At 45.4% G+C, this 26,572-nt stretch overlaps 1 protein-coding gene across 1 annotated transcript in view; it reads right to left on the minus strand.

The window, feature by feature from the left end:
• The window catches only part of TESMIN (testis expressed metallothionein like protein), a 40,496-nt gene continuing 15,058 nt past the window's right edge, over window positions 1,135-26,572 (minus strand). The window contains exons 7-10 of the mRNA XM_018042745.1: window positions 8,289-8,391; window positions 5,511-5,648; window positions 3,628-3,803; window positions 1,135-1,922 (exon numbers count right to left, since the gene is read on the minus strand). Of these exons, the coding sequence (XP_017898234.1) occupies window positions 1,730-1,922; window positions 3,628-3,803; window positions 5,511-5,648; window positions 8,289-8,391 (610 nt within the window). The 3' untranslated portion in view covers window positions 1,135-1,729. The remainder of the gene's footprint in view (window positions 1,923-3,627; window positions 3,804-5,510; window positions 5,649-8,288; window positions 8,392-26,572) is intronic.

The following is a 26,572-nucleotide window of genomic DNA, read 5'->3' on the forward strand; positions in this document are numbered from 1 at the left end:
TCAGCATTCAAAAAACTAAGATCATGGCATCCAGTCCCATCACTTCACGGCAAATAGATGGGGAAACAATGGAAACAGTGATAGACTATTTTCTTGGGCTCCAAAATCACTGTGGACAGTGACTACAACCATGAAATTATAAGACACTTGCTCCTTGGAAGAAAAGCTATGACAAACCTAGGCAGTGTATTAAAAAAAGAGAGACATCACTTTGTCGACAAAGGTTCGTATTAGTCAAAGCTTTGGTTTTCCAGTAGTCATGTACGGATGTGAGAGTTGAACCATAAAGAAGGCTGAGTGCCAAAGAACTGATGTTTTTGAATAGTGGTGCTGAACAAGACTCTTGAGAGTCCCTTGGACTGCAAGGAGATCAAACCAGTCAGTTGTAAAGGAAATTAATCCTGAATATTCATTGGAAGTACTGATGTTGAAGCTGAAGCTTCAGTACTTTGGCCACCTGATGCAAAGAGCTGACTCATTAGAAAAGACCCTGATGCTGGGAAAGATTGAGGGCAGCAGGAGAAGGGGACGACAGAGGATGAGATGGTTGGACGCACCATCAACTCAGCGGACATGAGTTTGACCAAACTCAGGGAGATAGTGAAGGACAGGGAAGCCTGGCTTGCTGCAGTCCACACGGTCGCAGACTAGTCAGACACGACTAAGTGACTGAACGACAGCAAGTCTCCCTTTGGTTCCCCGTCAGAGCTAGACTGCTCCAAATGCAGCTCCACAAACCTCAACCTGCTCCTCGACTTCTTCTCACTGACGTGCCCGGTGACCAGATCCTAGGACCCCACTTCTTTAAGCGGTGTGTGCGAGCTTTTTAAACATTCTCCAAGGGGCCAACACTCTTAATGAACACAGAACATAACAAATACATGTTCAGTTATTAAGTTAATTGCAATAATGGAAGACATTTGAAATTTTTATTCCTCTTTGCTTTTACAATAGAACCAATAGTCAACTTAATAACAACTTGCCTGCTAACTTCTGCAAATTAGTTATTTTAACCATATTTTACAAACAATAGTAATATTATAACAGTAATTATGGAGAAGTTAATTGGATAATAGAGCTTTTCCACAATTTAAATGGAAACATATAAGAAACTAGATAATTTCAGCCCCACAACTCAAAATGCTACTGATCAAACCAACCCCACTGTCTGCATTTCATGGTGACCCTAGAGAAGACTAGTAATTTTTGAGACTCCAGGGAATACTTACACTCAGAAATTCTCCAAGGTATTTAGTAGTTCTCTACAGATTTTACATTGTATCTTAGCAGCCTATCTGGGGAATTTATTTCTAAACAATTTAGGGGAAAAATCATTATGGCTTTTCATAATGAGGAAGAAAATTCCCTGGAGAGGGTAAAGTCAATAGGAAAGGACTTGTATTTCTCTCCAGGGCCTGCTTCCACCCTCCATTACTCAGTGTTAGTGCAGACCATTCTCCCAGGATTACAGGAACCCATGCTGTCTCCTTGGGTCCAGACAACAGTAGGGTCATGCACTTCCTCAAAATTGGGGGAGGATTTTAGTCGCCAAATCCCTTAGAGACTCTGAGTAGCCCCTCAGTGTACTGATGCAGAGAGAAAATTTGTTCTTAATGATGAAGCTATTGGTACAGACCCAGCCTCATGCTCCTTAAAACAGTCTTTCTAAACTAGAGATTTCCTTCAGAATATAAAACCTACATGTGTGTGTATTTCACCATGCTGTACTCTACTCAATTTTCAGCCCTTTGGATTTAAACTCAATATGGAGAATCTGCGACAAGCATCTCCCGAACTCCTCTAGGATCATTTGCTCCGCCAGGCACTCGGAGCAGTGCTCCTTCTCTGCCTCTTCGCCCTGGGCCAGCAGGCAGGCGCACGTGGCTTCCACCACCTCCCAGGAGATGCACGAGGTCGACCGCCTGTCAGAGTAAACCAGTTGAAGGCCAAGGTCAGTCACTCCACTGTTTTAAATGCCTTTCACAGTCCAGGGGACATGCTTGTTATAGCACTTTAAAGAATGCCACTGGTAAAATCTAATGTTGTTTTCTTAATACTGGAAATTATATGCCCTGTGACCATATATAGGACTGCTTTTAGAAGAAGAATGCAGAGGCCAGATGAGTCTATCAGCTCCTAGACATCCTTTTCCCTGAAGATTCTACATTTTCTCAAACTTAGATCCACAAAGGAGCCCGGAGGCCTGGGCTGCAGCATCAAGCCTGCAGGCTGGGCAGGGGTTGAAGCAGCAGGAGTATTAGCTAAGACAAGCTGCGGTCTGGGCTCCATGCACAGGTCTGTCTGCCTGAGGAAAGCGGCCACAGCACAGCGGGCTCTGAGGAGTCGCCTCCTGGGGGGCACACTGTCAGCTTGCCTCTCAACACCCCCTGGATCCCTGAAGTGGTTCTGAAAGTCAGCTGAACCACGTCATACAGGACCACTCACCTCCTCACTGGGCTCCAGGGGCAACTGTGACTTAGCTAGCTAGTTGCCCAAATCATGCTCAAAATGAGAAAATTTAGCAAAACTATAGATTATGAAAATATAAACATTGGGATTGGTTTAAATCTGTCAAGGCAATACACGATGACTTTTGTTGCAGATGAATGAACAGGGCTGGCCTCAGGTCGAGAGTCTTAACATTTTGCGACTGGACTCCCGAGTATGGAGTCCCTGTCACATTCCATCAGACACTCAGCATCACCATGTCAGGCAATAATGTTTCCACATGTAATTTCACAGAAGATGCAGCCATGTTTCAGTAAATTTTTACCAGTAAAGGCCTCTGCAGGTCACAGTGATGAGCATTTCTGATATCTCTAACCAACAAAGCATGAATTTGTCTTTTGTACATGCTATCAATTAATTACATCTGGTAATTTATCATGACATGACCCATCCCATCAAACTCAAGGAAATTTTTTTAAACAGGTGAATCTAGTCCGATATCTGATAAAATTATTACTCAACCTTTGAGACTTCCTAGGAGTATAATAATTACAAATATTTTTGTAATTATTACAAAATATTTTTAAAATGGCCTCAAAATAATTACATGGGACGACATCCCACTAAAGTGGATGCCATAAGCCCTTTAGTGAGGCGCGCAACACACACTGAGAGCGCTTCTCTGCAGCCACTTCCTGTGGTGAAGAGCGGTTCAGGCATGTGCTGTCTAGAGACCAGGCCTTTGCCGCCTGAGTCCCTGGAGGCCCTCTGCTCTTGTACAAAACAGGGGTAACTCAGACAGAGAGGACCAAAAGGTTGAGCTAGGAGGACAAAGAGAACTGAGGGGTTTGGGCAGCGGGGGCGCCTCTGGGGTGACACAGTGTGGGATTGAAGGCTGGTCGAGACAGAGGAGCTGGAGGCTCCCTTCCCCATCCCTCATCTCCTGCCCTCCTGCAGACCAAAATGCTTTCTTTCCAGCATGGAAACTATTTTAACTCTCCTCTGACATTTTTTCTTGGCCGTGAGGTGAGGATCTTAGTTTCCCCGATCAGGGACTGAACCCACGCCTCCTGCAGTGGAAGCGCTTAATCCTAAGCCTTGTTTCACCAGGAAGTCACAACGCCTCTCTCAAGTTAACCTTGAATTCCCTTATTAGGAGGCTGAGTTCAGAGTACCTACCTATCTTTTCTGAATTTTGGCAGTCCTGAAAATTTCGTTGGTGACAAATGATGGCTGCCTTCAAAACCTCCAGTTTCCATGTAGTTTGGCATGTTCATTAGTGTTTTCCGTTCTGGGCTTTCTTCATAATTTTTGCAACCAATGCATTTGCAAATAGAAGAACACATAATTTTGGCCTGGTAACATAAAATGCTTTAATAAAATTAGGTTGCCCTACAATTCATCAAAAACTGACAAAAACTATTTGGACCTTAAATAATGTTTTATATTTGTGTGTGCACACATGTAGTAATCACAATATTCATACCAGAAAAAAAGGGGGAGGGGAGAAGTGAAGACGGATGAGTGACGTGATATAAAGAGAAAGGCACACTTCCATCCACATTGTTGCCACCAGGGGTTGGCGGGGGGGGGGGGGTGCTTCTGAAGGCAGGTGGGTGGGTGTGGGCATGAGCCCTGAGCAGAGCTGGGTCTCTCCCTCGCCCAGGGGGCACACAGTGAAGACTCCACCTGATCCTTGTTCTGAAGGAAGCCTGCTCTGGCCGATTCTAGAACTCCAGCCGCCTAGCCACCCTTCTTCAGCACTGAGAGTATGGGTAAAACACGAAACCTACCCGAGGCCAGGCCTGTGGTGGGCTTTCTAGGGGAGGGCCTTCTTTCTTCCTTGTTGGGGGGACATTGTTTCTTGTTACATGGTTGTGTGACACTCAGGGCCGGGGGCCAACCCCTTGTGCCAGCTGGACCTGGGGGCAGTGGGAAGACTAGCTCGTTTCTGGCCTCCTCATGGTTTCAGCCCCTGGGGGTTCCCCTCAGGGAAACTCAGACCTGCGTCTAAAGGGGTGTGCTTTCGTTTGCACTCCTCTGGGAGTTTCTAGTCTGCTGCAATACCAGGCGCTGCAGGCCCTCTGCCCAGCTGGGGAAAGCGGCTGGCACACTGCCCTGGGGCAGCAGCGGGGGCGCGGAGAAGAGCAGATGCACTGAGAGGAGGTTTGAGAGCAGCCCCACCGGGTGAGGCCGCTGCCTTCCTGCGCCGCCAGCTCTGCGGTGGTTTTGACTCTACTTTCAGAATGTGAGCTGGGGGATTGCTAGGCCTGCTGGATCTCCAGAATCAGGAAGACTTTACTGCAGCCTGACCTTCTACGACAATCTTCTAAAAGTAAAGTTCACAGGAACATCCCCGAGAGACCTCAAGCAAATCAGAGTCTTTGCAGGAGGGGCTTCTCGGCTGCTTCACTGACAGGGCCTGAGGGTTTCCTTCCTCCCTCTTTCTTCCTTTCCCTTCAACACAAAGAAAGACAGAGAGAGACCGAAAAGGGAGGTGAGTGAGGGATGAACCTAAAGGAGAAAACCAGTCCCTCTACTGCCTCTAAATCTTTTGAGGAAGAAAACAAAGCTCTGTCTGAGAACTGGTCAGCATCTCCCCAGCAGAAAAGGCAACTGCGCATTCTGGTCCCTGTCCACTCGGAAGTTGCCCCCTCAAAGCACCCAGGGGAAGGCTCGTCTGGGGACAAGGCTGTCCTCACTGCCCCTCCCAGAGCCTCTCTGCTCTGCTCAGCCGGGCAGAACCCCACCTCAGGGAGCCAACAGATTGCTGGCCCCCGAGGGTGGCTCCAGCATCAGATCAGCAGCCGTAGAGCGGGCAAGGCTGTGGCACTGGGCACCCTCCCGGGACACTCAGGGCGAGCTCAGCGGGGATGACATGCTCCCAAAGGAGCCCTTGCTTCATGAAGTGAAATCTACATTTGAGACCTTAAGGTAGATTGATGAGTGCTCTAGAAGCCCTGGAAGGAAGAAAATTAAATTCTTAATTAAATTTTTAACCACAAAGTTACTTAGGCCATTTACCTGGCTTTAAAAATAACGCTTGGCAATTGTTGACTGACCTCATAGCACTCACAGTAGTTCTTAAGGCAGCCCGACCTCTTGCAATTACACCCTTTGTTATGTCGAGGCTTCACATCACCCAGTTTTCCTTTCCCAATTTTTGGTTGGAAAGCTTCTGGATTTCTATCAAGACATGCCTAAGACAGAAAATGCAAAACTCCATCAAGATATATTTTATTACTTAAAACAATGCTTAGTGCCAGGTATCTGGCTTGCCATAACTGGGTCTAGCTGCAACTTCAGAAGTGGCCACAACAAGTAGCGGGCCTCTACCCACGTCCTGTTCCATTCACTTGAATACCTAAAGGTGGAATAGTGGACGGTAAAGGTGCACAGAAAATCACTGTGTCCACGTGAACACAGCTCATTCCCAGCGCCTGTGTGCACCGTTCCCTGAGATGTGAATAGTTGGGACCACGGCATTCTGCTACCCCACATTTATTAAACGTGCACCGTGTTCCAGGCGTCTTTCTGTGCGACATACGCATTCTCTCACTGAAGCCTCACACAACCCTGTGGAGCAAACACCACCCCTCCTCTTGGTGTCTGATGGGTGAAGAAACTGAGGCGCCGAGGGGTCAGAAGATTGTGGCCCAAGGATGGCATCCGGTCTCTGAGTTCACGGCCAGCCCCAGATCTCAATCCCCTCTCTAACAAGACGGCACTGTGCTCTTTATTAAGCTGGGTTGGGGCAATATGGACATCACAGCGGCAGCCCCATGCTCCCTCTCCCCTCACTGTGAGTGGGGGGATCCGTCTGACACCAGAGCCTGGCCCTGCAGAAGGGCCTTTGCAGGGAGGATCCTTTGGTGTGTGTTCTACTTTTTAGTGAAGCAGAAGGGATGGTGGAATATGATGAATTTGGGCATTCGTGACCCCATGTGACCCCCACCCAGGCCAGGTCAGAGGACAGTCCAGCTTCCCACCCGAGGTCCCTCATGCCTTCCTCGCATCAACACACCCGCAGTGGGAACCCAGCTTCTGCCCTGGGCTGCTTTGATTTGCTGCTCTGGAACTTCAGCTAAGCGGAACCATTCAGCATGTACTCTTTGTTCATCTGACTCCTTTCATCAGTGCAGTGTCTCTGAGGCTCTCTGGGCTGTGGCACAGAGCTGGAGGTCTTCCTTTTCCACTGACATGTGTAACCCATCACCATATACTGCAGACCTATCCAGTCCAGCACAGAGAGGCACCCAGCTTGTTTCCAGTTTGGGGCTATTATGAACACAGCTGCTGTGAACATATTTGTACAGGCCCCTGGTGGACATGTACACTCATTTCTAGAGCTTGTATTTTCAGGAATGAAACTGCCGGGTCACAGCACACACAGAGGTTTAGCTTTAGTAACTATTGCCAAACAATTTTCCAAAGTGCTTGCACCCATTTACATTGCTACCAGCTTTCCATGATTTTTAAATAAAACTTTTCATACTTTTAATTGCAGATAGTGTTCTTTACCCCTAAAGAAAATACAACTGTGTTGAACTTCAGATGAATCACTATTTTTTCTGTCAGTGGATCTGCCGGTATCAAAACTGATTTTCAATTGATTTATCTATTGCTGCTGCTACTGCTAAGTCACTTCAGTCATGTCCGACTCTTAGCGACCCCATGGACTGTAGCCCACCAGGCTCCTCAATCCATGGGATTTTCCAGGCAAGAGAACTGGAGTGGGGTGCCATTGCCTTCTCCATGATTTATCTATAAATCAAGGCAAGTTAAATTGTTTTAGAAAAAAAACAGACTAACCATAGCACAGTGTGAGAGCCTCGAGTCCAGGTTTCCTCTGGGAAGCGAGAGGCCGCAAAGGCATGGCCTGGGCAGGTGGGCTGTGCTCCCCTCTCCGGTGGTCTTTCGTGATCGGGGGTGCGGAGGGGTGGTGGTTAACCTCTCTCCTGCATTTAGTCTTTAGCAGGTGGCCTGAGGGGCTCTCCAAGGTGCTGTTCACCTCTAGATTCTCCCTTTCACCCCAAAGCCAAGAAGAATAAAAATCAGCCCAAACTAACAATGGCTGAGGCTTTCATCAAAGTTTCTTCACACAGTGAACCATCTACGCCTTTTCAAACTATACTCTTTGAACTTAGGCTTATCTGCTACAGGACACAATCTAAATTTCTAAACCCCAAATCAAGACAAAATGGATATCTGCACGTCCTTAAACCAGAAACTTCTGGGACCCTGCTGCCCCTCTAAGCCTCCTGATACCAGTTGGAGAATGAAGGTCTTTCTCTGGCTGCACTCTCACAGCATGGCCAGTGCCCACACCTTCGTGAATAGAGTCCCATTTAATGTATACTCTTCAACACTTTCGTGTTTCCCCAGTATTGAAATTAGAAACCTGTAGAGATTGTTTTGTGAGTATTCCTGGAACTTTTAAATGCATTTTTTATCAGAGTCTAATTGCTTTACAATGTGGTGTTAGTTTCTGCTGCACAACAGTGAGCCAGCTATATGCATACATATATCCCCTCCCTCCTGGGCCTGCCTCCCATCCCACTCCCCGTCCCACCCTTCTAGGTCGTCACGGAACACGAAGCTGAGCTCCTTGTGCTACAGAGCAAGTTCCCTCTAGCTATGTGTGTTACACAGGGTAGTGTGTATATGTTGACCCTGATTGCTCCGTTTGCCCCGCCCTCCCCTTCCACACTCCCCGTGCCCGCAGGTCCGTTCCCCACGACTGCATCTCTATTCTGGCCCTGAAAATGGGTTCATCTGTACCGTTTTTCTAGATTCAGCATATATGTGTCAACATGAGTGCATTTAAAGGAAATTTTTACCTTAATGGCCTTAAACCGTTCGATTTCATGACGTAAATTGTTGCAACAATTATTACAGTTGCAGTTGTTGCAAAAGTCCCCGCTAGCAAAGCAGTCACAGTACCTGTGGATGAAACAACACAGCGGGTCAAAGGCACCCAGCGAGGTGACGGAAACAGGCGTGCATATACCTGTAGGGAGAGGGCTGGCTGGCACGCTGGGGCAGACACGACATTCAGTTACCTGACTCTCCTCTTTCTGTGAAAATAGATCCACTGGGATGATGTTCTCCAGTGACCAACACAGGAGAGAGACTCGTGAAAATCATGGGTTTCATAGCACGGCAGTTGGCAGAGCAAACAATATTGCAGCCAATGTCCGCAGGCATCCATCACCTCCTTCCCCTAATGCCCACTGCCCTTGTTCCAGGAGAGCTGTAAGCTGGTGAGCTCACAGCCATTTCCCCATCAACCATCCCAACCCAGCCACCACCACTGAATGCCAGCTCACTTCTCAGCCAGACCTTGCCTATGAGAAAAACCTAGGGGACCTAGAGGTGGACCCAGGCTTTGTCGCACTTTCACTCCATGTCAGCATGTGGAGGAGGGAGACATGACTGGGGCAGAAACACAGGTGAGTGCTGTCACACGTGATAACACAGGTCTTCCACGTGCTTAGAATCCACAGAATGGCAGGCTGAGTAGACCTGTCTGAGCATCCACCTCCCCCACCCCGAGGTCCTGGAGCCAGACAGGCAGTACCCTGCGGCTCAAGTGGCCAGCACCTTCTCTGCTGTTTCATCCTTGAAGAACTCTCAGTGTGGATGACCGTGAAACCGCTCCACGTGCTCCTGGAGGAGCTTCCTCTAGTGCCACATGACCGAGACATTTACAGGCCCGAGGTTTTTCAGTATGAAGAGGGACAAGACACTTTCTTCAAGTCATGTAAGAATTCAGCATCTGAACAAAGACTCCTAACAACCTACCTGTAATCTGCACCCCTGAGAGGCTTTGGAAGGCTCATTAACCACCCCACGGCTTCAGCTTGTGACTAGAGAGGACCCATAGTGTTCTCTTCCTGAGCACAGTTCATGGAAAAGAGCTTCGTATGTAGATTTAATATCAGCTTTGCTACTAGTTTCTTATGTTACCTGATCCAAGTTATTTATTTCAACATCTAGAGCCAGGACATGAGAATTCTGCCACTTGACTGCCTGGTCTCACAGAGTTGCTGAGGGAAGGCCTGAAGCCCTGGTGTGCTTCCTTCGACAGAGTGCTGCATGAAGGCAGGAGGGCCTCTGCGTCTGGCTATATGGTGGACTAGATGCTTGCAGAAACCTTCCTGTTATAGAATTCCTAAGTATAGTTATTTTAACATTTATTATTTTAATATTTTAAATAATGTGTCAAAATTCATGCCAAACAAAGAGGGGAGTAAAGGAGATTGTCGGGTGTGAAAAGGTAAGAAACTATCGGCCCAGAGGGGTGAGTTCTGTAGCTGCCAAGTGTTGTCCTGGGCCCTTTGCTGGTCCCTAGTGGCCCGGAGCTTGGGTTCAAATTGGCCACTCCTGCAGGAGACAGCGTCTGGGCTACAGAAGGTGGGAGTCGGATCAAAAGACCCCTTATTAAGTGTGAGTCCTTGAAAGGTAACCTTCCCTCAAATCTACTTCATGGAGATTTCAGAGCACAGGGACCAGAAAGAAGATCCCAGAAGGTTCTAGAAAGAATAATACAGGTTTCATACAAAGGGTGAGAAAAAATTTCATAACAACACCAGAAACTAGAAGAAAATGCAGCAAAGCCTTCCAAATCCTAAAGGAAAACTTAATTAGTTGAAGTTGAAAACCCTACCATCCATCCAAAGTGATCATCTTAGTGTGAGGCCAGCCATGATGCTTTCAGACAAGCACAGTCTGAAAACGCTCTCTTCCATCACTCTTGCTTGGGAAGCTGCTGGAGGACATGCTGCCTGAAAACAATGCAGTCAATCAAGAATGAGGAAGATAAAGTTGTTCAGGAGCCGGGGGTCAGACATGAGGAAGAAGCAAAGGAAGCCCTGGGACCGATGCTGGAAGGAGGGTCTGAAAGGAGAACTGTACCTAGGGCTGAGAACCAGCCCCTCAGGAGCAGGACCTTGACAGCTACAGGAAAGGCTTCCTCCAGACCAAGTCACTGAACAGCTAGTGTGTTCGCATGTGTTGAGAAAGCAGTTAGACAAGCAGAGGAGAGTTAAGGGTTAAGTTAGTGTTAGATACATTTAAAAACTAAATATTAACGTGAAGGAGAAGAGAAAGAAATTGAGGGAGAACATTAATCAAGCCTCAGATGTGTTTTCATAGTCATAAAAACACTACTGATCTAACAAAGTACATCTGATGTCTGGGAACAGGCCATGTGCATGTTGGGAGGGGGTTAGGTGTGAGTAGGAAGAGGAAACAGCTAAATCCACATCTTTCATGGAACAAAAACAAGAGATCATGCCGAAACTGAAAAGCCATAAGCAGCAATACAGGCATGTTATTTAGATTTATGGAGGCAAATACTAAATGATTTGGTTAAGGGGCTGAAAGCATCTGGAGATCAGAAAATAAGGAACAATTATCAGGAACTAGATTTTTTGTCATAAACCTTGTATAATTATTAGACTTTTCTTTTTTGTACTGAGCCACACAGCTTTCAGGATCTTAGTTCCCTGCTGCTGCTGCTGCTGCTGAGTTGCTTCAGTTGTGTCCGACTCTGTGCGACCCCATAGACAGCAGCCCACCAGGCTCCCCCGTCCCTGGGATTCTCCAAGCAAGAACACTGGAGTGGGTTGCCATTTCCTTCTCCAATGCATGAAAGTGAAAAGTGAAAGTGAAGTTGCTCAGTCTTGTCTGACTCTTCGCGACCCCATGGACTGACCAGGACTCAAACCCATGCCCTCGGCAGTGCAAATGCTGCATCCTAACCACTGGACAGTCAGGGAATTCCCTATCTGGCTCTTTAAACTATGTACATATGACCTGGATAAAAGCAACAATTAAAAGTCAGAAAGGATAAACTGAAAGATGAAGAGTTAGATCCAGATTCAGCATAAAATGACAAAGAAGTTAGAAATACAGGAGAGATGAAGTGAAATGGTCCCTAGTTAGGGGGTAACACATGTCTGATAAGCATTACAGGGCAGAAAAGAGAAACAGAAGAGAATTATACTTGGAGTGAGGATACCTGTGCTTTCCAGTTGTGGGTCCTCAGATTTCAGAAAACTAATGACCCTCAAAAAACAAATAAAAAGAAAAATCAAAGATAAAAAGGAAATTGTAAAACTCCAGAGAGAAAAGACATTACCTAGACTGACCACTGACTTTGTGTTAGAAATAATGGAAAACAGTAGAACAATATTTTTATAGCATGGAGAGGAGAAACTGACAATCTAGAATTTTATACCTAGTCAAGCTATGTTTAGTGACTGAGATCCAAGCGGGCACATTTCTTTTCTCGCTCTACACACTTTGCTGGGTGATTTTATTTATTGATTACTTTTTAAAACTTTGGGCTTCCCTGGTAGCTCAGTTGGTAAAGAATCTGCCTGCTATGCAGGAGACCCCAGTTCGATTCCTGGTCCAGGAAGATCCCCTGGAGGAGGGATAGGCTACCCACTCCAGTATTCTCGGGCTTCCCTGGTGGCTCAGCTCGTAAAGAACCATCTGCAATGTGGGAGACCTGGGTTCAATCCCTGGCTTGGGAAGATCCCCTGGAGAAGGGAACAGCTACCCACTACTGGCCCGGAGAATAGGCCTGCAAAGAGTTGGACATGACTGAGCGACTTTCACTTTCTTTTTAAAAAACTTTATGTAGAAGATTTGTAAATCTGTGTCACCAAAGTCTCATTTTCTTCTTTCCCAAACATCATGAAAGGGTTTCCCCACTTGCTGCTCATCCTTCCTCATCCCCATTCCTTCTTTAACCTGCTACTCTCGGACCATCTTCGGCCTCCCTCTAACTCTCAAAGGGGGTCAACAGCCTCCTTAACCAGAAAGTGCAAGGGCCCCTGCACTGCATTCACCTCACAGCAGCGTGTGGCACGATCAGGCTCCAGAACCACTTCCCTGCCGCCTGTCAGACATTCCCACCTTCAGCTTAGCGTGTCTGCACCTCAGGTTTTGACCTTCACCTTCAGCCTTCACCCTGCTCTTGCTGCAGTCTCTCTGCATTTGTGGTGTCATCACCCACCCAGTGACATGACCCCGAGTCATTTCTGATGACTGCCTTTCTCTCTTTTCTCATATCCAAGAGGTTACCAAGTCTTCTGACTCTGGCTCAGAAATGTCTTTGCTAATTGTATTCTTGATACAAGAAAATAACATTTGTTGTAGCTTTTTAGAATATAAATAAAAAGAAAAAATTAAAATAATTCAGAATCCTGCTCCCTAGAGATGACCATTTGGTGAATATATTTCAGAGTTTTTCTGTATAAACTATGCATGTTGTCAATAACTACATGCTGTTTGGTTGCATATAATACATAAATAAAAACAAGATCATATTCTATACAATTTCAATATGACTTTACTATGTATCAAAGTCAGTAATCAGTATGACAGCTTGCTTTTATTACTTATCAACATGAACATTAATATTACATTAAATAGATTTACGCCACTGTAATGATTGCACTGTATCCCACTCTATAGTAACATCACTATAGAGTGATTAATCATTCCCCTTAAACTGAACATTCAGATTATTTTGTATATTTTGGTATAATGAACAATATTATGCAAATGGCACTGGCCTCCTTTCTGTTCCCATAACCTGGTGCCCTCTCTCTCTTGCCACTTGGCCTTTGTACCTACTATTTCCTCTGCCTAGAATGCTCTTACTGACCCACTTTGAATCCACCTCATTAACTCCTGATTAACTCCTCCTCATCCCAAACCTCTCCCTTCCTCAGGAAAATCTTCCTGGCTGTCATACTTGGTCAGTTCCCCCATTACTGTCTGCCCATTGCTGTTCCTTTGCCACACATCCACCATGATCTCTGTGTATGTGACTGTTATATTCATGTCTGTCTCCCCAGCTGGACTGTGAGTGTTGAGACGGCAGGGACCATAACTTATCTTGTTAATTTCTGTTTTCTGTATCCCTGAAATCACAGGAATCAAAAATATTTGTGGAATGAATAAATAAGAGTGGAAAATGTATATGTCTCTTTACATACAGTTTGAAATGTCCCTTAAATCTGTGGGTTTTTCCTCATCCTGCCATCTCTGCCCTAGTTCAGGTCATCATCATTTTTGTCTATGCTGTTGTGATAGTCTCCTATCTATCTGAAGGAAGTCTTCAACTTCCTCCACTTTGCCATTAGTTTTTTAAAACATATATCAGGCAAAAGGAAGCAAGGAAAAAACAGAAATCAGAAAACACAAAAGTGGTACTCTGTATTTCTGGTGGGAATATAAAATGGTATAGTCATTGTGAAAACCAGTAATGCGTTTCCTCAAAAAGTTAAACAAAAAGTTACCATACAATTCAGCAATTCTACTTCTAGGTATATACCCTGCAGAATGAAAGCAAGAACTCAGACGGACACGTGCACACCCACGTTCATGTCTGCATTGTGCACAATAGTCAAAGGTAGAAACAACCCAAGTGTCTATCAACAGATGATGGACAAACAGTCAGTGGATAAACAAATGTGGTCTATGATACAGTGGGATATTAATCAACCTGGAAAAGGAATAAAGTACTAATACATGCTACAACATGGATGAACCCTGAAAATATTATGTTAGTGAAAAAAGCCAGACCCAAAAGCGCAATACTGTATGAATCCACCTATATGAGGTGCCTGGAACAGGAAAACTAAGAGACAGAAGGTAGGACGGAGGTTTGCCAGGGGTTGGGGGCAACAGAAACCTGTTTAATGGGAACAACCTTTCTATCTGAGATGACAAAAGAGTTCCAGAAATGGGTAATGGTGATGGTTGCTCAGCATCATGAGTGCAGTTAATGCCACTGGATTGTGTACTTAAGAATGGTAAAAATGGTAAATTTTACGTTTTGCATATTTTACCATGATTTTGAAAAAGCAAGGTGCAGATTGCACATGTGAAATGCTGCCATTTTGGGAAAGAAAAGAAATAAATTTTAAGACTTCAAAAAAAATTTATGAGACTTATTTGTAATACAAATAAGTCCACATATGTCAATAATGAGACAAAGAATGCAAATAGATTTTAAAGTCTATTGAAACATGGATTATTAGATTTGCTTTTTAAAAACCCAACTATAGGACTTCTCTGGAAGTCCAATGGCTAAGATTCTGTACTTCCACTGCAGGAGGTTCAAACCCTGGTCAAACCCTGGTCACTGGTGGGTTCGAACCCTGGTCACTGTGTGGCATGGCCAAAAGAATAATAGTAATACAATAAGTAAATAAAACAAAATAAAAACCCAACTATATTTAGATGACAGAAGACACACCTAGAACACTACCACACAAAGTATGAACACAGAAGGATGTTAGGAGCACCAAAGAAAAAATGGTGTAGCAACAGCAATACGCAAAAAAGAACACAAAGCAAAAAGCACTAGGGTACAGAGCCACACTTGACAGGTAACGGAATGAGTCACAAAAAAGATGCGCCAGTCATGAATCTGTACACCTTTCACTATAGGCTCAAAGTATATAAACTAAAATGGAATTATAAGGAAAAAAAAAGCAAATTCACAATCATAATGAGACGTCTTAATGAACTTTTATAAAAAACAGATAAATCACACAAAATTTAATAAGGATTTAGCAGATTTAAAAAACAAAACTAACAAACTTGAACTAGTGGATAGTAAATGCATCTAACAAATAGAGAATATACATTTTTAAGTTAATATAGAATATACTAAAAATTGATCAAACATTGTCATAAGGCAATCTTCATTAATTTCAAAGTATTGCTATCATACAAACCATATTATCTCATTACATTATAATTAAACATAAAAATTGACAATAAAATGTTACTTAAAAATATATATACACAGATACATACACATATATGCATACATATATATCTGGATACTCTGAAATGTACACCTAAATAACTAATGCAGTGAAGAGAACATCACAATGGAAATCACAACATGCTCTGAGTGGATGGCAATGGAGTAGCACATAGCTCCTGGAGGGTGCAGCAAAGCAGTGCACAGAGCAATTTTTGGCTTTAAATGCATTTCCAAAAAAAAGACTGTAAATAAATAAGCATTTAACACAAAAAACTATCAAAACAAGGGAATAAAATGACAAAGGAAGGGGGAGAAAATGGGCTTCCCAGGTGGCACGGTTGTAAAGAACCCACTTATTGATGCAGGAGACTCAAGAGACTCAGGTTAGGTCCCTGGGTCAGCAAGATCCCCTGGAGAAGGAAATGGCAACCCACACCAGTATTCTTGTCTGGAAAATTCCATGGGCAGAGGTGCCTGGCAGTTTGGTCCATGGGGTCACAGAGTCACATGACTGGGCATGCAGGCGTGCATTGTAATAATTATTATATGAGGGAGAAAAGAGTAAAGAGTACGAAGTAATGTTTTAAAACAGGAATATAGGCAAGAAAATCAATAAAGCCAAAAGCTGCTGCTCTGAAATGACTGACAAAACAGACAAATCTCTCATGAGACTGATCAAGGAGAAGAAGAGATACAACAAACAATAGTAGAAATTAAAATTAGAAAAATGTACAGCTCTAACTACAGATAGATAATTTTTAAAAATAAAAAAGAGTATATGAACAGAGATATACTGAGACTTGAAAATGTCAATAATAATAATCAATAATCTTCAAGAAAATATAAAATAAAATGGACTCAAGAAGAAACACAAACTTGGGGATGGCAACAAGTTGTAAAGAAAGTGAATGAGCACTCCATCTCTCAGCCCCACTCCAAATCCCAGACATTAAATCAAACAGCCTTATGCACAAAGTTTAATCAAACTTCAAAGAGCTAATAAATCCTATCTTGCCCAACTTTTCCAGAGGCTAGAGAAAAAGAGGGTCCAGTGGGAACTGGGAAGACTGCTAATGCATTTTATTAGGCAATTCAGCACTAATAGCAATTTCAAACAAAGAAAAGATGAGAAAGGAAAACTACAGATCTATCTCACTCATGAAAAAGATACAAAGATCCTAATAAAATATTGAAAACTAAATCTAGCAGTGCACATGAAAGATAAAATCAATACATCATGATCAAATCGGGTTTAATCTCTGGCCTACGAGGGTGGATGACCATTAGAAAATGTTATCATAGATCAAACTGTAAGATTAAAAGAGGAAAACAATCTGATCATTTAAAAGAATGCAGGCAAAAAGGCTTTGTAAAATTCACCCCTCATTTATATTAAGAATTAAAAAAGAAAGCCACTCAGGAACCCAGGCATACATAGGACACTTTCTGAGTTTGAGGCGGGCATGCAGCAGAAAACAGCCCGCACGCCCCCTCACTCTGCCCCTTGCCACGGCTCTAGCAGAGAATGTGGTTGACTCCGCTTCACTTCCCAGCTTCCTACACTACATGGTCTGACCACATGACTAGGTTCTGGCCAAGGGACGATGGGTGGAAGTGGCTGTGGCGATCACGGATCGCGCCTTAGAAGGTAGGGAGTGTGCCTTTACCCTGCTCTTTCCTCTCCCCTTGGCTGGAAGGCGAGCCGGCGGCTGGGGCAGCCCTCTTGGCCGCACAGTGGAGTCACTCGAGGATGGCAGGACGGCTGCTGGAGGAGGCGGAGGCACTGCACCGACCAGCCCCCACAAGAGCCCTGCTTGGCGTTCAGAGTCGGTTACAGCGTCTAGGCACGTCCTCTGTGTACCATAGAGCATGTCTCCAAAACCTGCAGCAGATGTCTTATTCAGGGAGTACAATTTAGGTGAGGGGATTTTAGAAGTGTTCCTGTGAAAATCAGGGGCAAGGCAGTACCCCGCACCAGCTGTAGAGGTCCTAGCTAAGACCACAAGGCAAGGAAAAGGAAAGGATGGTAAAGGCATCATCAAAGACACTTTACAGACAAGATGATTGCTTAAATACAAAGATGAAGGAAATTCACAGATGAATCATTGCAACTAAGAAGTGGGACCCTTGCAAGGAGCCGGATTAAGAACCCAGAACCAGGCCCACATGTGTACTTCAAACTCTGACAGCTGACAGGGGATGGCAGGCAGACCATATGGATGGGTGACCATACTAGGGTTTTGCAATAAATGGTGCTATAAAATTAACTGTACATATGATAAAAATTAATTTCTACCTACTTCCATTCACAAAAATAAATTCCAGGTGCATTAAGGCCTCAATGACAAAAAGCAACCCTTTATACTTTTATAAATAGTCTAATGGCATATCATTTAACCTTGGGATATGGCCAGATTTCTTAAACAAGGCACACAAAGGCAGTAACAATAAAGACACGTGACAATTTTGACTATATTAAATTGAAAACTTCTGTTCAACAAAAGCCACTGCTCATTTTCTGCCGTGTGTATTAAGTACCCAGTAGACATCAACCTTGCACTGCACACTGGAGGTAGAGTTGTAAAGAAGACACAGACCTCCTCACCGTGAGACTTTCAATCGTGCACACGTTCTCTCTCTCAGGGTTAGAATAAGGGTCAGACAGGGTCAAAAACCCATGTCTAGGGCCAGGGCATATACCTTGGCCCCCAACCCAAATTCCACTCCCTTCTGTTACCTCTGTGGGCTCCTCTCTAAGCAGAATCACTTTTCCTCCTAAGAAGCTTAGACTGATCTGCCCCACTGGTAACAGCTATAATGGCAACCGCAAGATGAGAGTTGGAAAAGCATCCCCCTCTCTGGTCTCAGGCTCCTCCACTTGGTGGATCAGTTGGGACGGACATAAGGGTTCCAGTCTTCAGTAGAAGAAAATCCAGCTGCCTGCAGGTTGATGAGCGAGAGCGGGTGATGGTGTCTCAGGGCGTGCCGCATTCCTAAGAGCTCATGCTGTCTCACCAGTGCTGTCCACAGTCTGGGTATTCTTGCAGGAGGCGTTTGTATTGTCCTCCTTCGTTAGTCCACTCTCGCCACTGCCCAGGAAACCACGTCTACAGCCGTCACTTGAGGTTTGTGGCCCCTCTCTTGGCTATGAAACACCATGCATCATCTGTTAAAGACACTGTCCTCGAGGTACAGACCGCTTCAGTGCTGGCAGACAGCAATGTTCCAGCCTCTGTGGGTGGTCTCACTCTGTCCCTTAACGAGAAAGTGACAGTACTATTCAAGAAAATACCCATGATGCTCTGTGGTACATTCACTTCCCGCAGGCACATTATATCCTAAAATTTTAGTTGTAGTGCTTGAAAAGACTTGAGATGATATATTCTTTGTTCATTGGCATCCTAGCATATCCCTGGCTACAAACACTTTAAAACTTCTGAACAACAATAAAAACAAAATTTTGAAGTATAAGGTTTTTGAGTTTCAAGGGTAAACAGCAAAGGAACTGAAAACGGTGGCTCTAGCCGAGGGGGCTGAGTGTAGAGTGTCCCCTCCTCTCCCACAGCAAGATGGCAGCAGATGATCTTTCCAGACTTAGAGGCAAAGTTCGGAAAGCCTGAACACAGAAGTCACTGAAGTGGCGGCCTCTAGGGAGAAGTCTGTGGACGGGGGAGGGGTGCGGATTATGATGCAGTTCTCTCCATTGTATTCAGATATACTTACTGATTTTTACCCACATGTATGCATCACTCGGATTTTTAAAAATACCGTAATGTGGTTTTCTCTTTACTAATGGCCAATTAGTAGTAATCCCTCTTAACATTTATCCAAGAGAGATTCCCAACAACGTGGGACAAATAGACTCCAAGAAAATTAGATTCCACTGCTTTGAACATGACTTAGCTGCGGGGAGTCAAAAGCTAAAGGAAGCTAAGAGCTACGACTGGTGCCGATGCCACGCTTGCTAGTGGAGCCACAGTGCTGAATCCACCCCTGACTGGCATCAGGACAGGTACCTGTGGCACACGGAGACACAGAGTGGTGTTGCCCCCAGCACAAGGGCACAGATCTCACCAAGAAGGCCCACTGGGCTGAATATGCCCATCTCTAGCCTTTCCAAGAGCAGTATTTCTGGAGATAATTGCTTTCTCAGTGGTAGACTGATACCAACCAACCAAAGATGAACTGTTCAGAGTGCTATGTGTTAATTTTTGGTGGAAACAACATCCCCTCCGGTGCCTATCATGTTCCCAGCCTTTATTCAGGGCCCCTGCTTCTCAGGATGCTGCGACTGAGGAAGCAAGCTCATCGGAGATGCGTGTGAGTTTAGAGGTGCAGAGACACAGCACACACTGGGAGGGCCGCACAGCCCCTATGCGCGGCACCCTACTTCTCTGAAGTAGGCGGCCCCCGCAGCCCCCAGACACAACACCTTCCCGGGACAGCACCACAAACACTCTGAACCTCCTTTTCATTTGTTCCAATGCTGACCAAGCCCCCTTGTGATGATAAAATCTTTCCTTAGCACGTTAGTCACCGATTAATCTGGAAAGCCGCTTCTAGGCAAGAAGCTATTTCTTGGGCCTTTCCATTATGAGGTAATCAATAAGTAACCCTTCTTCACTTTAGCTTGGTGGCTCAGACAGTAAAGCATCTGTCTACAATGCGGGAGACCAGGGTTCGATCCCTGGGTTGGGAAGATCCCCTGGAGAAGGAAATGGCAATCCACTCCAAGACTATTGCCTGGAAAATCCCATGCACAGAGGAGCCTACAGTCCATGGAGTTGCAAAGAGTCAGACACGACTGAGTGACTTCACTATTCACTAACCCTTCTTCAGTTCAGTTCAGTTCAGTCATGTCCGACTCTTTGCAACCCCATGAATTGCAGCACGCCAGGCCTTCCTGTCCATCACCAACTCCCGGAATTTACTCAAATTCATGCCATCCAGCCATCTCATCCTCTGTCGTCCCCTTCTCCTCCTGCCCCCAATCCCTCCCAGCATCAGGGTCTTTTCCAATGAGTCAACTCTTCGCATGAGGTGGCCAAAGTATTGGAGTTTCAGCTTTAGCATCAGTCCTTTCAATGAACACCCAGGACTGATCTCCTTTAGGATGGACTGGTTGGATCTCCTTGAAGTCCAAGGGACTCTCAAGAGTCTTCTCCAAACCACGGTTCAAAAGCATCAATTCTTTAGCGCTCAGCTTTCTTCACAGTCCAACTCTCACATCCATACATGACTACTGGAAAAACCATAGCCTTGACTAGATGGACCTTTGTTGGCAAAGTAATGTCTCTGCTTTTCAATATTCTATCTAGGTTGGTCATAACTTTCCTTCCAAGGAGTAAGTGTCTTTTAATTTCATGGTTGCAGTCACCATCTGCAGTGATTTTGGAGCCCCAAAAACATAAAGTCTGACACTGCTTCCACTGTTTCCCCATCTATTTCCCATGAAGTGATGGGACCAGATGCCATGATCTTCGTTTTCTGAATGTTGAGCTTTAAGCCAACTTTTTCACTCTCCTCTTTCACTTTCATCAGGAGGCTTTTTAGCTCCTCTTCACTTTCTGCCATAAGGGTGGTGTCATCTGCATATCTAAGGTTATTGATATTTCTCCCGGCAATCTTGATTACAGCTTGTGTTTCTTCCAGCCCAGCATTTCTCATGATGTGCTCTGCATATAAGTTAAATAAACAGGGTGACAATATACAGCCTTGATGTACTCCTTTTCCTATTTGGAACCAGTCTGTTGTTCCATGTCCAGTTCTAACTGTTGCTTCCTGACCTGCATACAGGTTTCTCAAGAGGCAGGTCAGGTGGTCTGGTATTCCCATCTCTTTCAGAATTTTCCACAGTTTATTGTGATCCACACAGTCAAAGGCTTTGGCATAGTCAGTTTTCATTCCAGTCCCAAAGAAAGACAATGCCCAAGAATGCTCAAACTACCACACAATTGTACTCATCTCACACGCTAGTAAAGTAATGCTCAAAATTCTCCAAGCCAGGCTTCAGCAATACGTGAACCGTGAACTTCCAGATGTTCAAGCTGGTTTTAGAAAAGGCAAAGGAACCAGAGATCAAATTGCCAACATCCACTGGATCATGGAAAAACCCTTCTTAGAGACATCTTATTTCCAAGTCCTTAAGAGCTGCCTCACTCTGTCCCCAGTCAGTGTACACCTTGCTCTAGGCTTCATGGGTGGTTCATGGGCAACTCAGTGGCCGACCCAGCTGGCAGCATGGCAGCCCTTGTCCACAGGAACCCCTTCAACCCCCCAGCTCTGTCCACTCTAGTCTCTTCCACCTTGTCCTCTACCACATCAGAAGTTTCCATCTGAGCTGGCCACTCTGGCTTGACAGTGTCACATGGTCCAGGCTTTTCCCTCTGTCCTCCTTCCTCCTCACCCAGCTGCACTTTTAGAGTTCCTGATCAGTAGTCTCATGGTGTGTCCAGCATTCAGAGAGGTATAGGACTTGCATTCACAGACTAAACCAAAGACAACTCAGTATTTACATACAGGCAACCCTAGATTTTAACATTGACTTAATCAATTTGTTTGTTCAGTTTTGTTTTGTGAACCAAGTTTCACAGACTTCTGGATTTTTACCCACTTCTGCACCCCCACATCTCTGTCCCATCAATGGAGCTCTCAGTGACTTCAGCAGGAGCTCTGCAATGGAAAAATCATGTGGAGACAGTGGTTAGGGTTGTTGGACATCGGCACAAGGCGGCATTCTCCCCTTCCATCATGTAACTTAGAGCTAGGCGGGCACTCAGGGCAGAAGCTGAGAGTAGACAGACTGCACGAATGAATCTCCACATGACAGGTGGGGATGGGAGCTCAAGGGCACGGTGCCACCAGTCATGGTGACCGGTCCACCTCCTACTCCAGCCACACAGTCCACCCCAGCCCGGATTCTGCTTCACAGCCTGCCCTACCACCCCCCCGACTGAGCCTCCCAGGAGCTGGTATCCCTGGGGGAGAACTGTTCTGAGAAGAATTCAATATAGAGTAAACCGATTCATCCAGCTTTTAAAAACTAAGATGCGGAAATGTTACAGGTAATGCTCAGCAAGAATGCAGTGTTTAGCACTTGTTGGAGGGGCTGGAGAATGTAAACCAAAATCCAAGAAAATCATACCACTTGAGGCGCAGGCAGAGTCTTTTACTAAGTTAGTTGGTCAAGATAATACCGAAAGACCCCAACCAGGCTTAGGCACTAAGTGCTGTTTCTTGTCGCTCTGGTTTACAAGGAGCGTGAGGACACGGCTGTTGAGTCTTAACTGTAGCATACACACTACTAGCCGTTCATGTTTGCCTGGACCGTGCTCCACTCACTGACTTCTAAACAACCTTATTTCTACTTAATAATGAAGGATTTGCGATTACTTACAATTTCAGACACTGGGATTTGGTACAGTTACATGGCTTTTTAGACTTTGTGTCCAATGAACTAAGAGTTACTCTATAAAGATTAAAAAAGAAAATGTATTCAGATCATTACTCTTTAAAAAGAGAATTAGCTAAGCAGCTGGTGTTTTTGAACAAAGACTGAAAATCTCAACACCAGAGAGTTATAGGTATCATTTATCAGTGCCAGATCATAAGGTGGAGCGGTATGCAAATTCACAATGTGAGGAGCAGGCCTGGCCAGGTCCAGCTGCACGCCCAGAGACCCTATTGCTGCCCCCTCCCCAAGCCCGCACACATAGTCTCGGGGAGCAGATGGCCAAACTCGAGGGCATAGGCCCCAGGGAAAGTGAAAGTGAAAGCGTTAGTCACTCAGTCATGTTCGACTCTTCATGACCACATGAACTGCAGCCCGTCAGGCTCCTCTGTCCATGGGATTCTCCAGGCAAGGATACTGGAGCGGGTTGCCGTGCTCTTCTCCAGGGGATCTTCCCGACCCAGAGACTGAACCCGTACCTCTTACGTGTCCTGCACTGGCAGGCTTGCTCTTTACAACTATGACACACACAGTTTTGGGGAGCAGAGGAGGGAGAGGTATTTCATATCACTGGGGCCTTGGACCTTCCCCAAGCTTCTTCCATGGATCTGTTTAAACCTCTACTGTGTGTGGCTCCCCACACCAAATAGATTTTTATTTTTGTATTTTTCAAATCAGAACACTAATGAAGAGTATAAAGAAACAACAGATAAACCGCCGTCCGCTGTGTTAGAGCTGACTAGTATTACCACTAGTATCAAATGTGTTTTGAATGTTATCATGTGGGTATTGGGGACTGCCCTCCTAACTGTTCCTTTGGGGATTAGCCCAGAAGCCATTTTCAGGGGCGTCAGAAGGGGAGAGGTGAATGTGTGCTGGATGCTACTAAACCTGAGGGCGACTGTGGGTTAAGAAACGGACAGGGTCCCAGGTGCTGCTCAGCAGCACTGCTGCCTGAGGGGACTTGGGATGTCGGCACTGTGAGACGGCGGGTAGACCTTGGGGCTGAGCAGGAGCACACACGTCCAAGCGCCAGCTGCGATCGGGGCTCTCCCTCCCTGGGCCCGTGGCCCTCGAGTTCAGCCTCCTGCTCCCCGAGACTGTGTGTACAGGCGTTGCCTCTGTAGCACTGGCTGCTTCTAAGACCACATCTTGGTCTTGGTCTCAGGAGCTATGGCAGTGCTCGGCACACAGTCTTGCTGACAGCCCCCTGGCATCCTGCAGAGCACGGGAGCCACCCTCTGCCATGCGCTGCGCCCTCACACACACAGCTGTCTTCAGTCAGGGGAGGTCAGTCTAACGTCAGCTCAGGCCCCCGCCCCCATGCTCTGGAAGCTTCCCTCATCAGGCCTCCGCCTCTCTTCTCACCGGCGGTTTCTGTTTCAGGAGCCCTGTCCTCTCTCGTTGGTTGTAAACGGTCCCTGACTCCTGGCTGAGCTACTGTGTGTTGCTTCTTCTGGAGATGTCTCCCATTTTTAAGATTATCTCCCCACACTATGTTGTTGAATCTTTATTAACTTATTCTTCATCTAGTCTAGTTTTCCCCTTCATAGAGAGGAGAGTGGCAGCCTTCTATCCTCACGGGTGCCTGCACGTGTCAGGTCTGGCTACGCTACCCCTGGTCCCCCAACCTGGATCAGATGCGGGCTGCTCAGAGGAGGGGGACACGGGCACCCACTTCACCACTCTTGCCCTCGGCCTTGCCTCTAAAATGGGGCATGGTGTGGCCTGGCACGACCTGTCCAGAGGAACCAAAACTCTTCTCTTTAAAAATGGAGTAGGGGCCCATGGAGACACTCCAGTGGTGACCTGCCGTGATTGTGGAAGGAGAGAGCACAGTTCAGTGAGTATCTACAGTGCAGGAAGGTGCCAACAGGCACTGACTATGAGATCACTTTGTGGCTGGACTGTCATAAGTGCTTCAGGGAAATACCAAAATATACATATATACACATATCTTTTAATTTACGTTGCCTGTTCTAGAGGAATCCACCAAATAATTTGGAACATGAGCTATATACAATTGAAAAATTAGAGAACAAAAGATATTATATAATCAACTATCAAATTATATGATATAGATTATAAATGATATAAAATTTGAGGGCAGTTTAATAGAGATGAAAAAAAACAAAACAAACTACTCCTGAAAGAAGTAGAACTTGACATTGACTTTCAAGGGTGTGAAGTTTTTTTGTTATTCATCAAAAGGATGTTTCAGTTGAAATAACAGGACAAGCAAAGACACCACATCAGGGATGAGCAAAGAGTGCCTGAAGAGACAGTAAAGGGACAAGTTCATTGCAGCGGATTAAACTGGAAAAAAAAAACTTCCATGGCTCTAATATTAATAATATTTGACTATTCTTCCATGCCAACCTGAAAATTAAAGGGCTAGAGCAGATCTGGACAACTCTCTCTGCCTCAGAAAAGCATTATAAACAAACTGTACCACAGTGAGATATGACCTCATCTTTAGGAAAAAATTTCCAGAGAAGCAGACTCGTGAATTTTATAATTTTCAGTATGTTACCAAAAATAAAGACATCAGGGACACATCAGAATTCACAGTGACGTCTGATCAAAAATTTGATTGTTAAAGCCGTGCAGAGTGACAGGACATGAATTTTTATTCATATGATAAGCTACTTAATAAGTCAGCCAGTTCACCACCTATATGTCAAGAATGGTGACTGGGTCAATTCACCCATATGGACTGCTTGCTGTAAGGCCCAAGCTGGCCTGCATCTAAGTCATCTATCTCAGAACGTTTACACCATATGGGCTGACAGAACATCCTTTCTCATGTCTTCGCACCTAGGTTAACCTTGTGGTCTGGTGAAAGTTTAAAAAAAAAAAAGCCTAACAAAGCATCTAAAGAGGTCTAGCAAATTAGTCGTGGTTGGGAACTCATACAGAATGAAACAGCCAGCAAATGGTTTTCTGACAGCTCCCTCACCAACAATACCGAGTTGGTAGAGAGTGCAGTATGCCGTCAGTGCTGTGGATGTAGAGATAACGATCATCTGGGTGATTCAGCGGCACGACATCAAATCAAGTAATTATTTGCAGCAAAAAATACAGAAACAAAGCTCATGTTGTTCCTGGCAAACCTTCCTGGCACATCATTTATAATAGAAAAATATTTTATGGCCTGCATAATTACTTCACAACACAGAAAACCTTTAGAGACCGGGAAGAAGGCAAGGGAGGGTGGGAATAAGGGGAATGCGCTGAATGAGTTCCCTCGATGCTGCTCCTGTGGGAAAGCGCATCAGCTGCAATACAGAGAAACGCCAAACGGCACTCGACTCCGAGAGCCACACCTGAAAGAGAGCACCGGAAGCACCAAATGCCCGTGGATTCGGTAACAGGCTAGAGCACACAGTGTGCAAAACCATGGGCTGGATGCTCCCAGACTGCAAGCAAGGTAAAGTGCGTATCCTCAGAATCTGAAAATCCTGGGTCATATGGCGTCACCAAAGAGGTAATCCCATCAGCAAATCTAGAAGCTGCTCACAGAGTTGTGTCCACAAACATTATGAGCCATGATTACAGAACCAGTCAAATAGCAACCGCTGACCCATCATGCCAAGATAGTGAAGCCAGGAGAATGGCTGCCGTAGTCTTAGTCAGTCAAATTAGATGAGAGTCAACAACTGAGGTGGCACAGAATTACAACCAGCTCCACGACCAACTGCTACGACCGAAGCAGCAAATCATGCGAGCAACTGACATTCTCCAGCGACGACGCAGAGGTCTGTGTTGACTGCATCCCACCGGGCCACCAGAACTCCACCTAGCGGCTCACCTAAGCCTCTCACACGGCCCCGATGGCTCTCCTCACCCTCATCAAAGTCATAGTGAAGATA

The sequence above is a fragment of the Capra hircus genome, chromosome 29 (genome assembly GCF_001704415.2).
Source record: "Capra hircus breed San Clemente chromosome 29, ASM170441v1, whole genome shotgun sequence".
NCBI lineage: Eukaryota > Metazoa > Chordata > Mammalia > Artiodactyla > Bovidae > Capra > Capra hircus.